The sequence below is a fragment of the Pseudopipra pipra genome, chromosome 8 (assembly GCF_036250125.1).
Source record: "Pseudopipra pipra isolate bDixPip1 chromosome 8, bDixPip1.hap1, whole genome shotgun sequence".
NCBI lineage: Eukaryota > Metazoa > Chordata > Aves > Passeriformes > Pipridae > Pseudopipra > Pseudopipra pipra.
In genome coordinates this window covers 896,471-921,825 of record NC_087556.1, presented here as the reverse complement: position 1 = coordinate 921,825, position 25,355 = coordinate 896,471, and the positions used below count along the sequence as shown (strand labels likewise).

The 25,355-nt window shown below is 50.4% G+C and overlaps 2 protein-coding genes across 4 annotated transcripts in view; one reads left to right on the top strand and one right to left on the bottom strand.

Annotated features, from left to right (window-relative positions):
* Positions 1 to 9,637, top strand: part of PAPSS2 (3'-phosphoadenosine 5'-phosphosulfate synthase 2) — a 29,768-nt gene extending 20,131 nt beyond the window's left edge. The window contains exons 8-13 of one of the 2 annotated variants that reach the window (XM_064662153.1): positions 589 to 609; positions 1,848 to 2,053; positions 2,842 to 2,977; positions 3,835 to 4,103; positions 4,779 to 5,008; positions 5,384 to 9,637. In XM_064662153.1, coding sequence (XP_064518223.1) covers positions 589 to 609; positions 1,848 to 2,053; positions 2,842 to 2,977; positions 3,835 to 4,103; positions 4,779 to 5,008; positions 5,384 to 5,522 — 1,001 coding nt within the window. In that variant the 3' untranslated portion in view covers positions 5,523 to 9,637. The remainder of the gene's footprint in view (positions 1 to 588; positions 610 to 1,847; positions 2,054 to 2,841; positions 2,978 to 3,834; positions 4,104 to 4,778; positions 5,009 to 5,383) is intronic. The other variant, XM_064662155.1, reaches the window with a different exon arrangement.
* Positions 9,413 to 24,410, bottom strand: ATAD1 (ATPase family AAA domain containing 1). 2 transcript variants are annotated; one of them, XM_064662158.1, is made up of 10 exons: positions 24,048 to 24,410; positions 22,050 to 22,224; positions 20,700 to 20,798; positions 20,292 to 20,412; positions 18,147 to 18,347; positions 17,420 to 17,526; positions 14,795 to 14,884; positions 13,052 to 13,102; positions 11,734 to 11,840; positions 9,413 to 10,814 (listed from the first exon to the last, which is right to left on the bottom strand). In XM_064662158.1, exons 2-10 carry the CDS (start codon positions 22,209 to 22,211, stop codon positions 10,694 to 10,696), a joined length of 1,059 nt encoding a protein of 352 aa, XP_064518228.1. In that variant the 5' UTR covers positions 22,212 to 22,224; positions 24,048 to 24,410; the 3' UTR covers positions 9,413 to 10,693. The 2 variants fall into 2 exon arrangements, with proteins under 2 accessions (XP_064518228.1, XP_064518227.1); XM_064662157.1 differs by having other exon boundaries at positions 11,704 to 11,840; positions 24,048 to 24,242.
* Between the last annotated feature and the right edge of the window lie 945 nt (positions 24,411 to 25,355).

Sequence of the window (25,355 nt, the reverse complement as noted above, 5' to 3'; positions counted from 1 at the left end):
AGGAGTGTCTGGGTGGGGGCTTCTGCTCTCAGACACGTCGTAGCCTTTCACCTCCTTCCCAGGGTGCAGATAGTGTTCAGCAGCACATGTCCTTGTTATCAGAGCCTGCTCTGTGGTCTTTGAGCTGCCTGCTGTGCCTGACGGGGTCGCAGAGGTGCCCCTTGATGACCACGTTGCTTCAGAGCTCTGTACTTTGCGCCGGAGGCTCGTCTCGGAGAGCATCTGGTTTTGGGGTGCTCCCCCATCCCTGCAGGCATCACTGAGCAGAGCTCCTCTGAGCTCTGTGGGCACGTGTGCAGGATCTGTGGAGCTCTGTGGGGTCAGGGACAAAGCCAGGACAGCAGCTTTGCAGGGGGATGGACTCTTCAGAGCGAGGTCTTTGCAGCAGAGAGCATCAGCGTCAGTCCCTGCTCCACCTCATCTCCATGGAGGTCTCCAAGCTCTCCTGCATGGTCAGGCCCTCAGGGTGACTTCTGGGCAGGAAGGAGAACATTCCAGCCGCTCCTGGATGAGCCTTAGGAAATGGTGGAAGGTTCCATAACGTGCCTGTGAGTGTTAATTATCTTAATTGTGTTTGTGTTCTCGCAGGAAGGAGTCGCTTGGTAGCTGGTATGTATGTAACTGTCCTTAGACTGAACACAAATTACTGCAATTGAGATTTTTTTGCTGTAATTTTTTGAGATTTATTAAAAAAAGAAAAAAAAAAAGGAAATTATTAACCGTGGCCTGGCACATCCCATGTCATCCAGACCACAAACATCCCAGCTGTGCAGTTCTGTGATTACCATCACTGGGGTGATCTTTTGTTAAATCTCCATCTTGCATTGGGAAATAGAGCCTGAATATCCTCCCTTGCAGCATCATTGGTTGGTTTCATAATCCAGCTTTTTGTTTTTCCTGTGCTGACTTCATTGACTGATCAGTGTCAATGTGATTTGAATGTATGAAGTTGATATTGATTGGATCCCATGTGACTGTAATTCTGATTATTCATGAAAATTGCTGCCTGGCAGACGAATGATACCCGGTTGTGAATTAAAAGTAAATGCAAATATTTTAATAAGGATTAAAAAATCTACAACCCAGTCAAAATGCTCAAATTAAGACTCTCAGGGGTCCAAACTGATTTCAGTCGGATCAGAACGAAGTGAATCAGTGATTTGTTTGTGACTGGAAGCTCATGGGAGGGACTGATTCTTCTGTATTAACACTGGAATTATCCAAGGAGAAATGGGAGGGCTTTAGTGGAGGACTGGGAAATTGGGGGAGCAGGGATAAAACCAACATGATTGCAAGGTATTTAGGGACAGCACCGAAATTAGGAAGTTCATGTGCAAATACAGACTTGCTGTATAGACACGGATTAAACATGGAGAGTGCAGAGATGTCAGGGAGGGGGAGTAGCAGTATCCAGATATCCTGAAAAAAACCCCAAACAAACCAAGCGTGGTGGTGTTCTCCCTGCTGGAAGAGGCAGCTCAGGAGGTGTGCAGGGAATGGGATGCTCCAGGGAACACCATCTCCACGGAGGTGGCTCTCCCGGAGGAGAGGCAGGGGTTACATCCAGCACTGCATTTTCCAAGCACATTTGCATTCTTCACCTTTACAACTGATGGAGAAAAACCAGGGGAAGAGCAGGAGTGCAGGAAGTAATGAGATGCTCCATGTGTCTCGGAGACATCAGTGTCCCTGGGATGAGGAGCTTTTGTATCCCACTGACGTCACAACTTATGGGCAGCGCCGAAGAGAAACCGGCACCACGACCAAACTTCCGTGGAAACCTCCTTTTCCTGTGTCCCCGAGCCCCGGGGCTGGAGGATGGTAAAGTTGTGCCCCTCTCTTGGCAGATGGTGTGGTGAACCTGAGCATCCCCATCGTGCTGCCGGTGTCGGAGGAGGACAAGCAGCGGCTGGAGGGCTGCGAGGCGCTGGCGCTCAGCTTCCAGGGCCGCAGGGTGGCCGTGCTCAGGAGCCCCGAGTTCTTCCAGCACAGGAAGGAGGAGCGCTGTGCCCGCGTCTGGGGCACCACCTGCCCCAGGCACCCCCACATCCAGGTAAGGGTTGTCCCCCTGCTGCCCTGGGAAGCCTGGCTGGGGGGGACAAACGCAGGCAGGGGCTGGGGAACCGAACCTTTCCCGGGTTTTGAGGGCCACGGTTTCCTGTTTGCCCAGTTCCTTGCTGGGAATCGTCGCATCCCGAGCAGGCAGGACTGAAGAGTCGGACTCGATGGTGCTGGTGGGTCCCTTCCATTTCAGAATATTCTGTGAAATTTTGGGCTAATGAGTTAGTGCTCCTCAATTTGGCTGTTCTGTACAGGCAGCCAACGGGGGTGTCATGTTTTTACGGCTCCTCTCTTCCCACTTACTCTCTGGCAGTACAAGGAACTTCATCCCTCAGAAAGGGAGAGCTCTGGGTGCCACCCAGTGACTTGAGCTGTCAGAACTTGTGACTCTGCTTAGAAAGGCTAGAGCTGTGTTAGTCCTTTCCTGCTCCCTCAAAACACCTCTTGTAATAAATCAGCAGCAGGTGTTCACCATGCAACAGGCGTATTCCTCCTGCATATTCCCAGGAGGAAAGAGCAAAGAGTGAGGTGGAGGAAGGTCTTGTGCCAGAGTGCAGCACAAGTGGTGGGTGCAGTGGTGGGGACTGGGTGGCTGGTGCCTTGTGCTGCTCGTGACATTCAGTTCCTGTGGTCACTGTAAGGATGTTTTCTGCCCACAACGTGCTGAAGGAGAAGGGAAAATCACCCCACCAGCTGAGTCAAGCCTAACACTTTCCAAAGGGAGAGGGAAAAGGATGTACTTGCTGCCCCCTCTGCACTGCACGTGTGTGTCATTCACAGATGGTGATGGAGAGCGGAGACTGGCTGGTTGGTGGAGACCTCCTTGCCCTGGAGAAGATCAAGTGGAACGATGGGCTGGACCAGTACCGCCTCACCCCACGGGCTCTGAAGCAGAAGTTCAGGGAGATGAATGCTGGTGAGTGCCCTGGGTTGGCACTGGGGACACGGCTCTCCCTGCCCCAGCTGGCACCAGGAGGTTGGTGTGATCCGTGGTGCTCCCAAGCTCACAACACTTGCCAGGTTGCTTCTGGATCCTCCCAAAATGGGGCTGTTCAGGTGGGGTTGAGCAGTAAGAGGGACCCAGGGCGTGGCACGAAAAGTGGAGCAGGGTCTTCATGGTTTAAGGATGGTGCTTGTGATGGGCTGGACAGTGCTGAGCATCCTGCTCGTGTCCTCCCTGGCAGGTCAGAGCCCCCCTGTCTGCACTGACATGGTTGGCCTTGAACATGGGCACAGCTCAGGTGTCTGCTCCCAGGGGGCTATCCCACAGAATCACAGAATGGTTTGGGTTGGAAGAGACCTTAAGGATCATCTCATTGCAACCCCATGCCATGGGCAGGGACACCTTCCACTAGACCAGGGTTGCTCCAAGCCCTGTCCCACCTCATCCCAGCAGGCTGGCAGAGGTCGGACACCCACCCTTGCTTTGGGGAGAGTGTTGGTCTTCCTGAAGGTGCCATTGAGCTCATGGAGCTGGCAGGTCACTCAGGAAGTTGGGGAACTTGCTGGAGGTGTCCAGTGGCACTTACAAAACATGACAGAAGGGCTGAACATTTTAGGACTGAAACCAGCCCCAAAGGAAAGGGGTGTAATGAGAACAACCTTGGCAGAACGATGGATCTGTGTGAAACACTCACCTGAGGCATTTAAGGCCTCACTAGTGTGGAGACAGGACACACTCGTGGCTGTGTGGGAATGCCAGGGGTGTGAGATGAAGCCAAGGCGCCCGAGGGTCGGTGCCAGCCCCTGACCCTCTGCATCCTGCCCTTCCAGACGCCGTCTTCGCGTTCCAGCTGCGCAACCCCGTGCACAACGGGCACGCCCTGCTCATGCAGGACACGCGGCGCCAGCTCCTGGAGAGGGGCTACAAGAACCCTGTGCTCCTCCTGCACCCCCTGGGGGGGTGGACCAAGGATGACGACGTGCCGCTGGAGTGGCGGATGAAGCAGCACGCGGCTGTGCTGGAGGAGCAGGTCCTGGACCCCAAGTCGACCGTCGTGGCCATCTTCCCCTCTCCCATGCTCTACGCCGGCCCCACCGAGGTAACATAGCCCCTGGCTGCTCCCCAGGGCAAGGTGTGAAGCCTGTCCGTGGGGATTCTGCTGCCAGCCTACTCCTGCTGCTCCGGGAAGTCCCAGGAAGGGAGGTGTAGCCTCACTGTTAGTTCCCTCCACAGTTCCCCTGCCCTTGCTGCCACAGCCATGTCCCGGCAGAGCTCCCATCCCCTCACTGGGGACAAGGGGGAGAAACAAGATTTCACCTTTTCCTGTCAGGCAGGGACATTCATTTGGTTTCCCTCAGTGTTTCCCTTCCGTCCCTAAGTCGCTGGGACGAAAAGGGTCAGTGCTGGACCTGCCCTGAGGGAGGAGTGGAGGGATGTGTGGGCAGCCTTTGGTGTGTGAACACGCGCTGCTTTTGCATGTTCAAGGTTCCAACTGCGACCTCCATTTGCCACCAGTCTGGGACAAACCCCGTTCCCATGCCCAGTGTTTCCATGGAAATACGTGTCCTTAGGAGAACTGTGGTTGCATCGGGTCCAAGCAGTGGAAGATGTGTCTGGGCGGCCTGAGTGCTGCGACAAACCCCAGCGCGGCTGCTGACACATCTCCTGCCTTCCTTCCTTCTTTCCTGGGAGTGCCTGGCCAGGATGTCTCTTGCAGCCCGGGCTGGGTGGCCCCGTTGCTGCTCAGCCCTCAGCCCTGTGTCCCCCCGTGCAGGTGCAGTGGCACTGCCGAGCCCGGATGATGGCGGGGGCCAACTTCTACATCGTGGGGCGCGATCCCGCGGGGATGCCGCACCCCGACACCAAGAAGGACCTCTACGAGCCCACGCACGGCGGGAAGGTGCTCAGCATGGCCCCGGGGCTCACCTCGGTGGAGATCATCCCCTTCAGGGTGGCTGCCTACAACAAGCTGAAAAGGGCCATGGATTTTTATGACCCCAAAAGGTAACGCAGCAGCGGCGTCGCGGCTCCTTCGGCCCCCACGGCACGTGGGGTTTGTGGTCACCTCGGGCTCACGGCTTGCCAGGGTGGAGGGAAAACCCTTGGTGTTCTTCTTAAGGAGAGGAGTGGGGGGAGAACCTGGGAAAGCCACTTGGAATTCCCCCCCAGGAGCTGTCACCAGGTCAAGGATGGGTCACGTAGAACTAAAGATGGCACAGGGAGGATAAGCAGCACAGTCTGGGGACTGAGTGGCAGGAGAAACAGCCTCTCCCAGCTGGGGAAGTGTGTCCTGGATGCTGCAGCTCCTCTCGGCCGAGGAACCCCCGGGGGCTGACTGGGGCCAGCCGTGCTGATGTCGCCTGTCTCTGTTTTGCACAGGCACGACGACTTTGACTTCATCTCAGGAACACGCATGAGGAAACTCGCTCGGGAAGGGGAGAACCCCCCGGACGGCTTCATGGCCCCCAAGGCCTGGAAAGTCCTCACCACCTACTACCAGTCGCTGGAAAAGAACTAACACTCCTCCTCCTCCTCCCCAGAAATACTTGTATTAAGAGTGAGCAATGATTGATTGATTCCCTATGACACAGATCAGTTACTTGGCATTTCCAGTGCTCTGACTGTGGGATTTTCCTACCCAGGTCAGAGTGGTTTTTACTAATCAGAAATACTTTGAGCCTGGTCCTTCTCCCCTTGAAGCTGCTGGGAGCATCCTTGTGGAGCCGGAAGGGAGAAGGGCAGCAGGTCCTTCATTCCCAGCTGAGCCTGGTGGCAGGAAGCCCAGCACAGCCTCCAGATGGGCCACACGGATATTTTGGTGCTGCCGGGGCCACGCACCGGCTCCCAGTGCAGAGGTGGGGCCTCAGCACCAGGATAAATCCTGCCTGTCCCTGCGTGCAGCAGGAATGAAGAAGTGCCTTCCCAGTGCCCCTCTCCCAGCACTGCCTGACGAGGCAGGAGCAGGTGCTGAAGCCAGGAGCAGATGCTGCTGCTGGGGTGGGAAACGGGCACCCAGTGCCCGGATCCAGTCACTGCCCTCCAGGTTGTGCCTTAGACAATTTTTCCTGATAAACAGCGGAATCTTTTTAATGCCCTTTTTTAAAAGGATTTTTTAAAATCAGCCTTGACCACCACCAGTTCCTTGTGGCCGAGCCAGTTGCTCACTGTCAGTCCTTGCTTCCTTCCTCCCGTTTGACCTCTCTGGTCACACAAAACCCTGGATGAGTGTTTCTGGTGCTCTGAGCTCAGCTCTCTGCGGGGACTGTGCCGTGGTGCTCCCTGTGCTCACAGCCTGGCAGGGGAAGCTGGCCTGGGAGGCACCTGAGATCTCTGAGGAAGATCTGAGCAGCAAGAAAAAACTGGGGATGCCATCCACATGCTATGGAGTATCTTCCTGCCTGGGAGGATCGGATCCCCCTTCCCTCTGCCTGCGCTCCTCCCATCCCAAAGGCAAATCAAAGGCCAAACAGCCAAGTGGCCACGTGAGGGGGGTCTGAGCAGCTGCCCGTGGTAAACCAGGTGAGAGGAGGCTGAAGCTCCTGCCCCCCTCTGTACCTGCAGCCCTGTGTGGGTACAGGTGACCCAATTCCCTCCGTGCCAGTGGGATGGGATCAGTGGCTCTGGCTGGGGGACGGCAGGAAAGCCCTTGGGCCCCCCCAGCCCTTTGGGGAGCTGAGAGCCAGTGCCTGGTGCTGCTCCCAGCTCTGGCTGGTGGAAAGTTACCCCAGACTTCACCTCCTTCCCCGGCCTCAGCCCCAGCTGGACTTTGCCGCTGTGCCTGAGGCTTTTCCACTGCCTCCCTGGGCCGGGAGCGGGCAGTGATGCAACCCTGGAGCCTCACCCGCTGTGCTGCACCCCGAGCATCCCCCTGGGAGCCCCATGGCCACCTGCCCCTGCCTCAGGTGCTCCCTGTGGCCAGCAGAGCTTTCCCAGGGAAAGGGCTGATCCCACTCCACCTTCCCGGGCGGGAGGTGCCAGCAGAGGACAGTCATGCACTCATTTGTTACTCCAACGACCTGAATTTGTGATTTTTGTACCTGTCCTTCTTTAGTAGCTGCCCCAGATCCGGTCAGGATGTGTTCCCAATGAACAGGAACCAGCGTTCCCTTCTCCTTGTGCTTCAGTGTTAATGACAAACGGATCTGTGCTCAGCAAAACCCACCAGCTTCCCCTGTCAGGGTCGGGAGCGACACCCCCAGCTCCGAGCTGCTGTGCTGGGGCCACGGCACAGCCTCCAAGCCTTTGGGCATGGCTGGAAAACAGCCTTGCAAAAAGGCTTGTTGGGTGGGTTTTTAAGTCATTTTTTAAAAGTATTTGGAGCAAAGAGCCCAAAGCTTGTGTCATACCCCAAGGAAATGCTGCAGCCCCCGTGGTGGGAGCCGACAGCACCTCAGCACCTCACCTGCTCAGGCCCTCTGGCAGGGACCTGGAAGCCAAAAGCAATATTCCCACTTTGGATTTTTAAGGAGTGAAGTAGCACTGTTGCTGCTCATCGTAAAACAATCCAACATTAAAAAAACCCTCTGTGGTAAATCCAAGTGGTTACAGCAAACACAGACGTTGTATTATCCTGTTAAACCAGCGCAGTGTCCCGATTACCTCTGATCAGAGTATGTGGGCCGGGGGTTTTATAGTGTATTTATTGAAGACATGAGACTGGAATTTGTACTTCAACTGATGCCTCTCATGATTTAATATATTCTGAACTCGATAGTCTGCTACGAAACACTCACTTTTAGTACAAATAAATATTTATACACGGAAGGAGCTCTCACTTGGATTTTTTGGAGGGGGGAGCTTTGCTTTGCATCTCGGAGCTCAACGCTGGAGACTCGACGCAGTTTGAGGAGCTGGCCCTGGAGATGTGGGAGAGGGATCAGGCTCACCCCCAGCTCTGAGGAGAGGCAGGAGCAGAGGGTGAGGATTGGATCAAACTGCTGGAGCCATGGGATCATAGCAGCCACATTCCTGCAGGACAAACCATGCTGCCTCCCCAGCCTTTCTAGCAGGGTTTGTGCTTTGACGAGGACTCCTGAGGCGGCAGCAAGAGCAGACAAGTCTGGAAAGGTTCTTGGAGAAGTGGGACTTGCAGTTCAACTGCAGTAACTGCCCTCAGGGGCAAGTAGAAATAACTCCTTGTGCCTCTTCAGTCAGCCCCTTACGCCTGCGGTGACACGGGCATGAGGAAAAGGCAAGCTCCAGCCATGCCAAGAGCCAGGATTTTGGAGAAACAGGCAGATCAGAGCTCAGCCAGAGGCTGCCCCTGGCACCTGCCAACAGCCCGGGGTTTGTTCCTGCTCCCCTGCCCTCAGTGGGACATTAAAGCTCCCCTGAGGATACACTTTACACTCAATTCATGCCAATTAAGACCTGCCTGTGCTGGGTCTTTACCAAATAGTGAGCAGCCTGAAAAAAAGGAGGTGCAGGAGGAGCTTCCCAGCCTGGCATTTCTCAGGTGTAACAACCCCAGAGAGGGGCTGGAAGAGTGTCAGAATGGGCATGGAACACATGGATCAGCTGGAGCACCTGGCACAGGCGTCATTCCAACATCCCCAGAAACAGATCCTGGTAAGTAGCACAATTTACAGGTTTAATTCTGAGGTGAGTCACAGAATCATGGAATGGTTTGGGCTGGAAGGGACCTGACAGACCATCCACTCCCACCCCCTGCAGGGACACCTCCCACTAGCCCAGGTTGCTCCAGCCTGGCCTTGGACACTTCCAGGGATCCAGGGGCAGCCACAGCTTCTCTGGGCAACCTGTGCCAGGGCCTCCCCACCCTCACAGGGAACAATTCCTTCCCAATATCCCATCTCTCCCTGCCCTCTGGCAGTGAGAAGCCATTCCCCCTTGTCCTGGCACTCCAGGCTCTTGGAAATAGTCTCTCTCCATCTTTCCTACAGGCTCCCTTCAGGCCCTGGAAGGCCACAATCAGGTCACCCCAAAGCTTCTCCTCTCCAGGCTGAACAATCCCAGCTCTCCCAGCCTTTCCTCCCAGCAGAGCTGCTCCAGCCCTCTGATCCTCTTGGGGCCTCCTCTGGCCTGGCTCCCTGAACCCAGAGCCAGCACTGTCACTCATCCCTGCCCTCAGCCCCAGCACTAACATGACAGGGCAGGATTAGCATCCCACATCCCACATCCCAGACTTTTCCCATTTCCGTAGCAGGGTGTTTCTGCTGTGCCTAATTTCCCACCCCCTGTGTTAGAGCAATGTGCATCTCCCATTGTTTTTTGATACGAGAAAAGGAGTCTAAGCAATCACTCAGTTACTTTTAAACCCCCCTCCCTCCTCATTTGCTTTTAAGATTAAATGGGTCAAGCTCAGCCCTGCTGCATCCCCAGCCCAGCATTCCAGGAATAGCAGGGAGCAAGCTGTGCTGGATGGACACTGTCAGCAGCCCCCGACACTGACGGCAGGGCTCCAGCCCTCTTTATTTCACTTTATTTTCCTTTGCAGTGTGTTTGGTTTTACATCATTCTCTGCTTCCAGCGCCTCCCTCCCCTCACAGGCAGCAGAGCTGTGACACAACACTCCACCCCAGGGGTAGGAAACAATTCCCTTTACAGATTTGTGTTCAGTTAGTGCACAGTTCGTAAAATTAGACAAAGAAAAATCAAGTTCCTGAATATCTCTGACAAAAACTTCACCAAAACACTTTTGCCACTCACATTTGCAACCCTTCGCCTCCGTCGCGACAGAACATGAACTCACCACAACTGTTACCAACAAGTACAGCACGCTGCTAAATCACATTTACAAGCCTAAAGCCCTTCCTCTCCTCTCCAGTGTCACGGATCCAAGCGTGTGACAGAGCCAAACATCACACAGCGTCCCCCCCGTGCCCCAGAGCTGTGACACTTCACGGGGTGGTGCCACACTGGGGCCTCCAGAGGAGACACAGAGAGCAGCCAGTCCTCAGCACAATGCACAGGAGCTCAGAAAGCCACGGCTCCAGAGAGCTCAGAACACGTGGGGCTTCAGGAGAGACCAGGGAAGAGTCTACTCTAATTGCTCACATCAAGGGAAAACCCAAAATAAAACCAGCGTTCATTTAAAAAGCAGGATTCATACAAAATTAAAAGTATTCAAACGTTTGTACAGAGTAGTTTGCTATCTTTACTAAATGGCACCAGATTTCAAGTGGTCACGTGAAAGAGAAATCAGTAGCATTTCAAAGTTTGCTTTGTTCTAGAAGCAGTTTCTATCTTGGTATTTGCTGCTAAAAGGTAGAAGTGAACTGAGTATCGAGGAACCTTTCGTCTATACATCTTCTGATTTGGTTTGCTTCAGTTAAGTAGAAAAGATTTTCCATACTCAAGTTATCTACAGATTATGTCTATATATAAAAAAAAGTGTGGCTATATACAGGTCACAGGTAGCACAGCCCTGCCACGGATTGTCCCCCTCACCCCCGGTGCCCCCGTGTCCCACCTGCTGGAAGGCTCCTCAGTGGATCAGTGTGGGACAACACTCTCGGGCTGGGCTCAATTGTTCCACTCATGATCTCTTGCTGCACTTCCAGTGGCGCGCGATGGAATTTCAATAACTTAGAAGTTGTTGTATCAAAACGATTCCAGAAAGCAGAACTCCCCGGGCCACCCCCGCTCCCGCCCCCGGCACTGGTTTTGCTAACTGATTACAGAAGTCAAACTAAATCACGTCAGGAACTGCAAACACGCTCTTTGGGCTTAATCAAACACAATCTCCATGGCGAGGTTCTGCATGGACACATCCTTGGATTTCCTCATCTTCTCGATGGCCCTGTGGAGATCCTGCTGCTGCACGGGCCGGATTTCATCCTCGTCGTGGCTTCGAGAGAGAGGGAGAAACAGCAAGGTGAGGGTTCAGCTGCTGTGGAACAGCTATTCCAGCAGTGAGCAGCAATCACTGGAAACAGGGGCTCTGATGTGGATCCAGCATCACACTGGAATCCCAGAATCATTCAGGCTGGAAAAGCCCTCCAAGGTCACCGAGTCCCCCCTGTGCCCGATGCCCACCTTGTCCCCCAGCCCAGAGCACTGAGTGCCACGGCCAGGCCTTCCTGGGACACCTCCAGGGATGGGCACTCCAAACCTCCCTGGGCAGCCCCTGCCAAGGCCTGACCACCCTTTCCAGCAACAAATTCCTCCTCCTGGCCAACCTGAGCCTCCCCTGGCACAGCTGGAGGCCGTTCCCTCTCCTCCTGTCCCTTGTTCCCTGGCAGCAGAGCCCGACCCCCCCCAGCTCCCCCCTCCTGTCAGGGACTTGCAGAGCCAGAAGGTCCCCCTTGAGCCTCCTTTTCTCCAGGCTGAGCCCCCCCAGCTCCCTCAGCCGCTCCTGCTGCTCCAGCCCCTTCCCAGCTCCGTTCCCTTCCCTGCACATGCTCCAGCACAGCCCCTGTGCACGCAGGGATTCCCTGGAGGTGTGGGAGATCCCAGAGGAACGTTGGTGTCACCAGCACTGAACCCTGGTACCAGATAGTGCAGCACCACGACTTGCTGGCTCATGGCATCTCCAGCCTGGCACCTTGGCACAAACACTGTTATTTCCAGAGGCAAAATCAGTAATGGTAACTTTGATTTTGAAAGTTGGGCGGGTTTTGGAAAGGCAAACGAGACCCTCCCGCACTGCGAGGGGGTCGAACCCCCTGTAAATTCCTGATTCCAGTGAGAGCACACCAAGGCCAGGCTGGGCAGGGCCCGGGGGGTGAGGCACGTACGTGTCCTCCTCGCAGGCGTTGTTGACGTACTCCCGCACGCAGAGCAGCGCCGCGTCCCGGCACATCTCCTTCAGGTCGCTGCCCGAGAACCCGTCCGTCTCCTTGGCGATCTGCAGGAGGTCCACGTGCCTGTCCACCTGCCACAGACCACAGGGGCACAGCATGGAAACTCCACAAGTGTTGACTTCCCTCACCAAGGACAATCAAGTCAACCCCCAGTACTCTTCCCTGCCCCGAGATCACCTCCTTCACCCCATGTTTTGTGAGATGAATTATCGACTCACAGCTTGCACTCAGAACCCTCCGAGGAGTTCATTTCAGTAAGGGAACTGAGGCTTCAGCTCATCAAACTCTGGACTTGATGAAGAAAACCCACCAAGAGCCAACCAAAAGCCAACCATCCCACTGGTCTATCCCACCACTAATCGAGCTCCTGCCTGGATCTGGGTGGCAAAAACTGGAGCACAGGAACAATGCCCCGTTTTCCCGGGTGCCCACAGAAGTTTCTCAGCAACTCTGTTGTCTGGACACCTGCTCCTACTTTATACGACCCCAAAATGGGGATTTAGAGGCAAAATAACGTGTCTGCCTCCACGCACTGGACCACACTGGACTATTCCCAGTCAAGACCCCACATTTATTCCATCTTTTTATGGCCCCTTCCAGCACATTCTTCCAGTCCATCGGTATTTGCTTTACCTTTGCAGCAGCAGATTCGAGACAAACAGTGCTGCTGACTAAATCTGGGAGGGACCACTGATAACATGGATCCCATATCCTGCCCACAGACACTTCCAGGTGTGCTCACACCGACCCCTCAGAGGGCAGATGGGACACAAACACCACACAGTAATGGTAACAACATCTCTAAACATATTCCTCTAAAAGAAATATGAATTATGGAGCAAAAGCAGCACTGTAAAAAAGTCACTGCTCCTTTCTTGACTTGAGCCAAGAAAAAGTTAGAGTCGGTATCTCCCTGCTTCAAGAGGTCTTGAAATGTCCTTCACTCATCCAAATGGGATTCAGCATCCTTAGGGAGATAAATATATCATCTAGTTACAGCATTAGTAAATGGAGACAGAGAAATGAAGTAACTCTGCTCAGAGATGGTGATTCACCCCCAAATCAAGGCTGCTGCTCTGCTGAGGCTCCTGCTTACAGGGGAGGCACCTCTAGTGCTTTAATGTGAGGCCACACCTAAATCCACAAAAGATTCCCAAGTTATCAGCACGAATACCTTGGTAGATAAACTCCCCCTCCCTCCAAGGCAGGCAATTATAAAACATGTTTTCTGCAAGGCCCCTGATGTCACCAGCAAAGGACACATTAACGGGGCTCTACTTACATTTTCATTTTTCAGGATGAGCTTCAGGATGGCTTCTCTTTGCTTCAGAGCCTGCAACAGAAGAGATCAAAGTTACCAGGGGACAAAGCCAAACCCATGGAGCTCCATGGTGGGGCTTTTGGTCCCAGTTCAGCCACACGAGCTGTGGAAACCTGTCTGAGAGCAAATGGAGTTCTCCAGGTGCAACAGAAATCCCACACTGTAATGAGGTCACTGACAGAACAGCTGAGCCCTGAGCAGATCCCTACCAGCAAGGTAAGACACAGGCAGCAAAGACTTGGGGTTTGTGTCTCCCAAACTTCACCTACATCCTTAAAAAGGGAAAACAATCCCCTATAGATACTCTGGCAGCTGCACAGTTGCTACTCTGTCCCAAAAAGTACTTCTTCCACTTCCCTCTGCCTTGCAGATAATTTTTAATGAGTGATTTGGGGCATTTTCAGCTCAAACTCATCTCTAAAATCTGCAAGGCTTTCCCACCTACCTGTGGCCATTCCCAATCCACAGCACATCAGTTATCCCAGTGGGGATCAATCCTGCCTGATCCCGAGCACAAGAGCCAAGCAGTAAGTTCATGATAGGGCTGTAGTGGGGTAAGGAAAATCTGTTCCCTAAATGACACCTCCCTTGGTAACTCTCATCCTGGGAGAGGGAGCCAATCCCTGGAATATCCCAAGGCTCTGTTACCTGCACATAATTCCTCCTTCTAATGAGGGTCTTGCTAGAAAGACAAGAGGAAGTACTAAAATCCACATCCTTGCCCCTTGCTAATTCAAGGAACACCTGGAGATGAGGAAGGGCTACGGGACAGGTATGGAAGCTCAGCAGTCACTGGGTTATAAATGCCTTGTTTCCAAGAGGATCCTCCCACACAGAGTGAAAGCCAGTTCACACAACGTGGGCCTGGGAACACAGGTACTCTCTTGCACAATCAGTAAGATTGAGTTTTGTCTCTTTAAGTTTCAGCAAAAAATGAATAATTATTTCTGTAGCCAGAAGGGAATTCTGACAGGGACTGAACTCCCAATAACACCAACACAGAAACGGCTGGTGACGAAGCCAAGTGTTCAAAGGAGACTAAAATACCTGGAAAAGGGTGGCAATAGCAACACTGGGAGTAAGGGCAACCTTGTGACAGCTGGCTAATTGATAAAGAGCTTAATTACTGCCTCTTTGTCATAAATCATCGAATCATGGAATGGATTGGCTTGGAACTATCTCATTCCAACCCCACCATAAGCAGAATAAACCTGTTTTTCCAGAGTGCCCAGCTGTGGAAAGGCCTGAGCAGAACACAGGCTTTCATAGGCAGAGTTCATTCCCTCTTCCCTCCTTGCAAACTGTGTATCCAGAAGGCATAAATGGCACTCAGCATGTACCTGCTTCTCCCCCCAGCTGACCTGGGTGCCATCCTCACCCACAGGCGAGTGTGTGCAGCCACTTTCGTGCTTTCTGTGGCTGTTTCCAAGTTAAAAACAAGCTGTTTCCCAGTGTGCAGCATCTAAACCACTCCATTCTCCAGGAGGAAGAGGAGGGGTGGGAAGTGTTTTTCACATAAAAGACCCAGGGCATCAAAACCTCCCTGAGAAACATCACCTCGCAAAGCCGAGTTACGGACGCGCTTCTGAAAAACAACACCCAGACCAAAGGAATGCAGGGAAAAAAAGGATCTAAAGAAAAAACTCCCAGAGATGTGCATCTGCTGGGTGCTGAGCCCCTTGCTGTGGCTGTGGCAGGACTCACAGGCTGGTTGATGTGGAAGCGGGTGGGCATCCTCCTCATGATGGCCGAGTCCAGGTCCTGGGGGCGGTTGGTGGCTCCCATCACGATCACCTGGGAATGCCAGCACACAACACCAGTCAGCCTGACAGCAGCTTTGGAAAGCATGGAGGGATTGGGAGTTTCGAAACCAAACAAGTGACTCTTCCCCACTTTATCAAGAACATCGACATCTGAAGAAGTTACATAAGGTTTCCTGGCAGTGATTTCAGCACCAGGCAGCTGAGGAGAGAACTGCTGCCACAAACACCACCTGGGGGGAGATTCTGACATCAGGCTGAACTTTATGAGCCCAGTTTGAAAGTTCAAGCTCTAAGAGGGAACTTTAAAACTTCTGCTTATAACTCTTGGTGATGTCACTCTTAGTTCCTGGTGCTCTGGGAGGAGGAGGAGTTTGAAAGGAGACGTTTTGGTAAGGTATTCAAAAAATGTGGTGGTTTTGTGTTGAAAAAAGAATCCCAGGACGGTTTGGGTTGGAAGGGACCTTAAAGATCATCTTGTCCCAGGGCCAGGAGCACCTTCCACTAGACAAGAAAGGCAATCAGCACCTGGCAGCTTCCACATGCACTAGAAGGGTGTCTCTGTTTTTTCAAGCATTAAAAAAAGCATTAAATTAATCTCTATATGCACAGGTCCATTTGCCAGCAGTGGGTTACACTGTCCAAGCCAAGTCCAACACAAGGGCACTGTTTACCTCCTTGGAGCACTCCAGTTATTAATTCCAGAACAAATTTACTTCCCATTCACACCGGCCTTGTTTTCCCATTTGTTACTCCGAGTTATGTACATGGTAAACACCCAGTGGGGAAGGGGAAAAATGTCAGGGCAATTAATCTCCACTCCAGAGGTTTTCCTGCCGTGCTCCTGGCCTTGTGTCCAGGCTCGGTGCTGCAGGGCAGCTCCAGCAGGGCTGGTGGCACAGACTCACCCTGCCACCTAGAGGCACCGGGGTCGCCGCCTCGCTGCTCCCATCCACGCTTCCCTGGCCATTATTTCCTTTGGCTTTCTAGCCCAAAGGCATATTTTTCATCAGGGCTCTGCCCCCGAGTTCCTGCCAGACTCCTGACTCCATCCTCAGCAGGTTTAGCCCAAAACTGAGCATGGTTTCCAGGTGCATGGGAACAAATAACATCCATCACAACGCTGATTGACAATTTCCTCCGAGCCTTTAGGATTTTTGGTACTGCAGCAAAAGCCAAATTCTGCTGAACTGGAGAGCCCCTAAATTGTCTTACTGCAGGGAATGAACAATTTGACTTGTTCCAAGAAATTGTCAGTGTACTGGGAAAAAAACCAATACACTGTGATTGAAAGATGATATTAGTTTGTAGTGAAGTGTTCATGCCATTTTATTAATGGTAAGCAAACATCCTGCTTTAAGCTCCTCAGTGTATATATATATATATATGTGTGTGTGTGTGTGTGTGTGTGTGTGTATATTTACACTGTCTTCTACTCCTTTTTGGGGAAATCAACTTAAAAACATCTTTAGCACAAGCTTGAGAGAGGAGGAAAAGCAGATTTTACAAACCAACGGATGTCAGTGCATCAGCCATTTACACAAATACAGATGAAAAAGGCTGAAAACTTTAAACTGGGAGAATAAACATCCTTTTTAAAGGTTTTCAAAGCATTGTTCCAGGTGACAGTTCAGAACAACACCACGCAGGCTTTTTGCTGCATTCAAGTACTTTAGAATCCCAGACTGGTTTGGGTTGGAAGGGACCTTAAAGCTCCTGTCATTCCACCTCCCCTGCCATGGGCAGGGACACCTTCCACTAGCCCAGGTTTATTATAGAAATATTTACTTCATGAATGTTTTTTGTTGGTTTGTTTTTACAGCACCAGCAACTTTTGTATTAGTTTTCCTCCCCAAAACACAACAGTTCAGTTGAGATCAAGGAGGGGGACGGAAGCACTTGGGAATAATGGGATGGAACCATGGCTCCACTTAACACAATCATCTGCCTTTTGGTAATATTCACTTCTCTACCCTTGCAGATTAACTCCAGAGTCTAGTGCTTGTCTAATCCCTGGAAGTGTTCCAGGCCAGGCTGGACAGGGCTTGGAGCAACCTGGGACAGTGGAAGGTCTCCCTGCCCATGGCAGGGGTTAGGAAAGGGACGATCTTTAAAACCCTTTCAACCCAAACCATCCCATGATTCCATGACAAACCAACCAACCTGCACCTGGGATGAATACTGGGATGAATGCTCAGAGCTTTCAATAGCTTTTCCTGAAATCAAAGATTCCCTTCACCTGAAGAAACTATTCTCCAGACAATGTTTTTTGAAACAGTTTAAAAATTCCCAGTGTTGGCAGCTCAGACTATACACTTGCATTGCTGACACTTCTGGAAATAACACCTCAAATAAAACCCAAATAAGTCCAAACACGGTCTTCTCAGGAAGCAAAACAATCTGTTAATATCTCACCTCGTTGCCATGAAGTGCTACTCATCACTGTCAGGTAATGAAACTATTTGACAATTCCTGCTCCGTGCAACCTGCCATCCTTCCAAAGGGGCTCCGTGCACAACAGCCCAGAGGAAGGAATCCCATCCCTTTTCCCACCATCCTCTGTCCTTACCTGGCAGTTATAGTCAGTGTCCAGCCCATCCCAGAGGCTCATGAACTGAGCTTTCATCATGGCTGTGGCTTCGTGGTCAGTGCTCGACCGGTTCCGTAGGAAGGAATCTGTGTTGAGGGAGAAAAGCAGTTCACTCCCAACCCAGCTGGATTCCTCCTGGGCTGTTCTCTTACCTTAGAAATGCATTTTTAATAACCACTGTCACCAAACAAAAAGCATTGCTCGGGATGAAGAGCAGCAAAGTGGAACCCCCCCATCTTTTCCATGGCATTACACAAGTGTGGACCCATCACACAAGCTCACCCCAAACCTTGTGCTCCAAACTTTCACCTTCCTGAATTCATGGAAAGCAGCCTCCCCTCCTACTTCTTCAGCCTTATTAAACTGCTGTTCCAGAGCTCTCCTAAACCCACAGTTTGTTTTCCATTATGAGCCCTCATGGCAGAAGCACTGAAGTGTGCTCAGTGATGGGTTTCCTTGTGAACCAAAAATAAGCAGCAACTTGTTCTAAATGTAAATTCCTCCACTACCATGAGGAAGAAATACATTATTTTTCCTGATTTGCCATCAGTACTTTAAGTTTATTACTGAACCTTTCTTCAGTTCTATTTCTATTCCTGAACCTTCCCTCTTTACAAGGAAAAGATGACAGCGATCAATATATCACTGAACCCACAGTTCCATGTCACTCTGCTACAGGTACTTCCATAAAAAGAGAGATTTTTACCTATTTCATCAATGAAGATGATGGATGGTTGGAGCTTTATAGCCAGGGAGAAGACAGCAGCAGCCAGTTTTTGGGACTCTCCATACCACTTGTCTGTCAGCGTGGAAGGCTGGAGGTTGATAAATCTGCACCCTGCTTCCTTGGCTGTAGCTTTGGCAATCAGGGTTTTGCCACAACCAGGGGGGCCATAGAGAAGGACTCCTGCAAAATTCACGGGGTTAATGACAGACCTGAGCGTGTCCAGGCTTGGATTTCATCCAGGCCTTAAAAGGGAAGAAAGCAAGATAAGGAAACGCTGTTCCATCAAAGCAAATTCAGAGATATTTAAGATAATCCTTATTAAATTACAGCTGAGACTATCTAAAGACAGGTATAGGGAAACTGGAGGGAGACATTTGGAAAAGGGCTGGTTTATTGTCCCTGCCCATGGCAGGGGGTTGGAATGAGACAATCTTTAAGGTCCCTTCCAGCCCAAACCATTCCGTGACTCCATCCTATGATTCTATTTCTGTGCCTATAAAGGTTCCATAAAAAAAAAAAAAACTAAGCCCCCATTTATTTCCTGTCAGCATCTGACAGGCCCTGTTTATAGCCAGTTTCTGCCCTGCTAATAAAACTTAGCACAGAGGGGTGAGAAAAGGAAAAAAAAGAAAACCACCATAAAACTGAGCCCACTGACATTTTAAACAAATTACCCCCAATTAAACATGACGTCTCGTATTATTTTTAAAGCTGTCACAGTGAAAGGACTCACAGGGGTGTTTTTCTACCACAGCTGTAAAGAAATTACAGAATTACAATTTAAAGAGAGAAAATTCAGCCCAAGAAAAGCCTGAAACACAGAGAATTATGAAGGGTTTTTTCCCCTGTTTACGTGACTGAAGGCCACAAACATCATCACTCTGCAGCAGTGGCTTGGTATTAACACACAGCACAAGCCACTAATAAAGCTGGGGAGCTGCCCTAGGTGGAAAGTCTGCTTTAAAAAAGATAAATAAAAATATCATTTTTTCCCTTCAGCTTATTAGATCATGGCATTCAAGTAATTTTCCAGACAGCTTCAATCTGTGACTTGAAACAGAGAGTTAGCCTGGAAAAACCAAACCAGCCACAAAAGTGCTGCATTTTCCATCCCTTGGGGCACAGAAGAGAGAGGGTCACAGATCCAGGCAGGAATTAATAGGTTCAGAAGACAATATTCCAGGGATCAGAGCAGGAAAGATAAACTTTGGTGGTTTGTCCAGTGGTTTAGGTTTAAACTCTGCTTTGCTTTGTAACAACATCCCACAAATGTGGCTGTAAGGATTCCAGCAGGGCCCAGCTGTCCTGTTTAACTGGAAAGTTGATTCTCCACCTGCCAGTTTCCTCACTGCCCCAACTCCAGAGAAAATCAAGGGATCTCTGGAGTAAAACTGGGATGTCTGTCTTGTTGGATGATGGGAATTTCCAGGATTAGAGCAGAGAGATGCCTCAAGCTTGGCTCCCATTGAGGGCTCATGTTATGACTTCTGTTTCTACAACAACACAGAAACATTAACCAAGTGTCAAAGCTGCAGAGCAAAGTTATAACTCAACTGCCAAAGGACAAGATGGGGTGCAAGATGAAAAACAAGACAATTTAGGCAGTGAAAAATGCAGGATATATGGATTACATGGGGCTGGAGCAGGGGGACAAGGGGGAATGGCTTCCCACTGCCAGAGGGCAGGGTTAGATGGGATTTGGGAAGGAATTGTTCCCTGTGAGGGTGGGGAGGCCCTGGCACAGGTTGCCCAGAGAAGCTGTGGCTGCCCCTGGATCCCTGGAAGTGTCCAAGGCCAGGCTGGACAGGGCTTGGAGCAACCTGGGCTGGTGGGAGGTGTCCCTGCCCATGGCAGGGGGTGGCATGAGATGGGATTTAAGGTCCTTCCAACCCAACCCATTCCACGGTTCTATGATTAGTGCCCCAAAGTGTATCATCAATGACCATCATTAACATGAAACTTCTTCACTAAAGCAGGAGAAGAGGGAAAATCTGAGGGTTTTCCCTGGCATCAGTCCTAATGGTTGCCCTTTGGCCTGGCAACACACTTCCCCTTCCCTTTTTGAGGAACTGCACCTTTTGTTTTTAAATACCAGCACACAGATCCATAACATTCCTCTCCTACCTTTTGGGGGCTGTAAGAGCCTGGAATTCTCAAACAAATATTTCTTCTTGATGGGCAAAATGACAGTGTCTTTCAGATCTGTAATGACATCATCCAAGCCTGCAATATCACTCCAGGTGACCTAGGAGGGAAAAACAATATTAGGGATGATCAGCATAGTTCCTGACAAGGGGAAAATATCCTAAATTCCCCAAGGAAAAATACAAAAGCTTCAAAGTAGTGCATGGCCTCAAAAATAAGAGACAAGGGATTAAAAACCTCTGCTCTCAACGACACAGTTGTAGTTTTAAACCACAGGAACGTTTTCTGTGTGTTTCCACAGATGTGTATATGTGACAACTAATGAAATCCAGAGTCAAAGCCAAGATATTCCATGTCTGAAGAGCAGGAGGAGCAGGGAAAACTTACATGCATGCTAAGTGGGTCCACGAGATGTGCAGCAATGCTCATTTCATATTCTGTCAGCTTGACATTTTTCACTCCAATTTGCTTCATTAGTTTTTCAGCCTGGGGGGAAATCAAACACCAGGAGAATCAGAGACAGAACTGGAGTGTTCCCCTCAAAAATTAGCTTTCTAAAATCTTCTGTGTGGTGTTTGGAAAGAAAAATCTTTTATGTGTCCCTAAGTCACACCCTAAAAGAGGTTAAATCTTGCTTTAAGTAGAGAGTTCTGCTGCCTCCTAAAGATTTGTTGTCACCTGAGTGAAACCAAGTCAGATGCCTCAGTTCCCTCCAAAGCAGTGTCACCCCAGCCCTCCCAGTCCACATCCATGACTCAGCCAGTATGACCCAAAAAACAACCCCAATAAACATTAAAACACGGAGTTTGGCTCCCCCCAAACCTCCACAGTGCTGCATCAAGGAGAGATTAATGTATTTTTAAGGTAAAAAAAGCTAATTCCCAGAAGCCAGTCAATTTTTTAATAGGCAGTCAGTGGGTTTTCCCCAGTTTAAAAGGAAAAGTCATGAGCTGTGCCAACACCCTTGCACAACTTAGTTCCTCTTTCTGCTCAAACTGGCACTAAGTCCAACGTGCTTTTGGGATATTGCAGCTTCTTATATAACAGCTGGCACTGGCACAGATTGGGAAAAGCTGATTTTTAACTCAAAAGTTCGTCAGAAAAGGAAAACCCGCCAAAACAGGCTGAGGTTGCTCAAAAACTGCTCTTTGAACCTGTGAAATTTATGTCAGCCAGAAAGCAAACCAAACAGCTGCCACAATTCCAAAGGAAACATCTCCCTTTTGGTTCTGAACTGCCCATAAAGGTTTTCCCAGGGCATGAATTGTTTTAATTTAACATAAGGCTTTTCCCTTTTTTTCCTCCCCTTTCCAGGAAGGCAGTTTGACTGCTCCCAGAGGTCTCTGCCATTAAAAGCAGCAGGGAATTAAGTTCTCTCTGCTCAAGGTTTTAAAAAGCAACCAAGAGACTGATGAGGGTGTGATTTAAAGCAACTGCTGCTCAGCAAAGCTGTCAGGAGGAGAAGCAGCACCGGGACTTGCTGAAAACCAGAACCAACATCAGCCTCCAGTTCAGCAGTTTTGCAGTTTTTCCACCACTTCAAGGCAGAAGCTGTAATTCTGGAATTTTTTGAAGAGACCAGCAGCCTAAATCCTGAGATTTACTAAAAAAGGAAACCCCAGTTTTCTTTTGGATTATCCCACGTGCTTTCATCCGTTTTGTCGTCGCCACGGCCAGTCCGCTTTTCCACCAGAACATCCCGACATTCCACAGAAATGCTGGAGAACGGAGCGCTACCTGCTTCTGAGCTTCTACTTTCTGCTTCCTGGTGGGATCGATGGCATCAACCATCCACTTGATGGTGAAGTAGGTGACGGCCCCGAAGATGGTCAGGCGGAAGATCAGCCCCACCACCTCGTTCCGGCTCAGGGGCCGCGAGAAGGCCTCGGCGTGGACCATCCTGCTCCCGGCTCTGCAGGGGGGGAACCACAGGGAGGGGCAGAAGGAAGGAAAAATCAAAGCTGGGAAAACGTCTGCCTCGTGTTTAAACACTGAGTTATGAAAGCTGTTTGCCAGGGCCTTTGGAGAAGGGCCTGCAGGGACAGGACAAGGGGGAATGGGTTCAAACTGAAGAGAGGAGGGTTAGGTGGGATATTGGGAAGGAATTGTTCCCTGTGAGGGTGGGGAGGCCCTGGCACAGGTTGCCCAGAGAAGCTGTGGCTGCCCCTGGATCCCTGAAAGTGTCCAAAGCCAGGTTGGACGGGGCTTGGAGCAACCTGGGCTAGTGGAAGGCGTCCCTGCCCATGGCAGGGGTGGAATGAGATGATCCTTAATTTCCCTTGCAACCCAAACCATCCTGGGATCCTGTGTACACATTCCCACTAAGACCATCATTTTGGGACTGTTCTTGACCCAAGAATGCTAAATCCTGGAGACAGAGAACTCCATTATTTAACCAGAGAGGTCTTTTCCCTTCACCCAAGTGCCACATTCCGGAGCGATGGATGACTTGGATTTGATTAAAACGAGGTTAAGAGCTGGAGGCTGCAGCTGGCAGGATAGATGTGGAGTTATTAGTATCCGTGGAAACCTGAAAATGCTGGATGTGGCTCACAGCTATCCAGGGAAAAGCCTGACTGCTGTAGGAGCCAAGCCCAGACAGCACAGCGCCTTCAGTGTAGGGGACGTGCTGCACAGAGGAAGGACTTTTCCTAAAACATTGGGAAATGGCTGGGAAAAACAGGGTCCACTTCCTCCTCAGCTGGTGGGGGGGTTCCTCTTGACAATCCCCAATCACTCCTCGTGCACTGCCCCGTTTTCCTGCTGCAAGGAAAAGCCAGTGGCAATTCCTCTGGCAGCTCCTGACATTCCCTGGCCACTCTCCAAAGGGAACTTTGGCAGCCAGGGCAAAGCTGGAGCACCCACAGCCAAGATATTCTTGGATTCCCCCTGCCCAGGGCAAAGCCGGAGCTCCTACAGCCAACATATCCCTGGATCCCCCTCCCTGTGTTATGCTGACCCCAAGGCTCTGCCACACCACTGACTCTGGAATCTGGAATTCCACTGGGACTGGGCTCAGGAGAAGCACCACTTGGTGGACATCAACCCCCGGCTCCTGTATCCCAGCAGGATCACTGGAATCACTGGGTTTGGGGTTTTTTAACACTGCCTTCCCTGTTCAGGCAGTTAAAAATCCAGCCTGTCGCTGTGCCCACCTGCCTGGAAACCAAATTAAATTTGCCTGCTTTGGGATTTAAGCAAGTCATCCCGAGCTGGAGGGCTCTGTGTGCCCTCCTCAGCCTGATTCATTAAAATAAAAGGGCTCTGGGTCACTGAACAAGGGAAAATCCTTCCCAAAAAGCCGCGGAAGGAACCTCCTCTTTATGCAACCCGTGCCCTGAGCACCAACTGTGAGGAAAAGCTGTAACAGGAGAGAAACCGGAGCACAGCCTCGCTGAGCAGAGCCCTGACAACAAACGGAAGGTAAATCCCGCAGGACTTGAGCGTTTATTTCCTCAGCGGGGAGGACGGTTCGCTCCGCTCCGCCCATGCCGGCGCCAAAGGGAAACCAAAAGCACGGCGGCTGTTCCGCTCCCAGGGAATGCTGAGGCACTGCCGGGAACCCCCCGCCTGTGGCGGGCCCGGCGATGCCCTCCCATGCCGGGGATCCCCTCCCGGGCCCCTCATCCCCCCACGGTGACCCCGCGAGGGCCGGACCGGCCCGGGCCGCCCGTGACCTTCCCGCCGCCCCGCAGCTGCGGCGCGGCCGCGGCCGCTCCCCCGGCCGGCACTCACCGTGGGCCCGGCGGGTCACTCGCGCTGCGGGACGCGGGGCGGGCCCGGAGGAGGAGGAGGAGGAGGAGGAGGAGGAGGAGGAGGAGGGAGCGGCAGGAGCAGAAGGAGCCGCCGGCGGCACCGAGGGCCCGGCAGCGGCCGCGGCGCGTCCCGTGCTTCCTCCGGCCGGCCGGCGCCCGCGCCCCGCACGAACGTTCCGCCCGCCGCCGGCCCGCGCGAAGGTTCCGCCCCCCGGATAATCGGGAGCTCCAGCCTGGAAATGGTTCGGGGTGGGACGGATCGACCGGAACGAGCGTCAGCGGAAGGGAAGGATTCACCGCTAATTCAGCCGCACACACCGCGGGCACGGGGTTCCAACTGCAGCTGTGATGAGAGCAGTGACTTCAGGCTCTCTGCTCATGTGTGAAAGGCGTATAAAATATAACGTCTGTATGACATAACATATCCGTAACACATGCTCGGTATAGAGATAGAGACATATACAGGTGGATATATAAGTGTCTATATGACTGATGATGAGTATGTATATATAAGTGTCTATATAGTATATCTTTTATATATCATATATATTTTATATATACATATATATACATAAGCCTAAATAAATATATTTTTATATATTATATGGAAAGTTATCTATATCTATTCATATATTTTATATAGAAATTATATTTTTTATATATCTTAAATATATAAGTATATATATACTTATATACATAAGTAAATAAATATGTATTTTTATATTATATAGAAAGATATATTTTTATATATTATATAGAAATTTATTTTATATATGTAAATCATAGATAAGTAATTTGTATATATTACCATATATTATATATTACTATAAATTATATAGTGTATATTTTGTATTATATAATAGTATGTAAATATATATTTTTATATATTATATAGAAAGCTATCTATATTTAGATATATAGATTATATAGAAAGTTATATAGATTATATAGAAAGTTATAGATTTTATATATATTATATATTGTAGATGAGTAATTTGTATATATTACTATATATTCTATATTACCATATACTATATAGTATATATTATATATTAGTATATATTATATATTAGTATATATTACATACACATACATACTATACATATATATGTATAATATATAGGGATAACATGTTTTATATATACAGTATATATATTTCATATATATATGTAATATATGTAACATATATATATGAATAACTTTACTGTATATATACAGAAATACGTCCAGGAAAAGGTTAAAATAGCAGGATCTCTGTAATTCCTGTAATTAACCCAAAGGTTTGGCA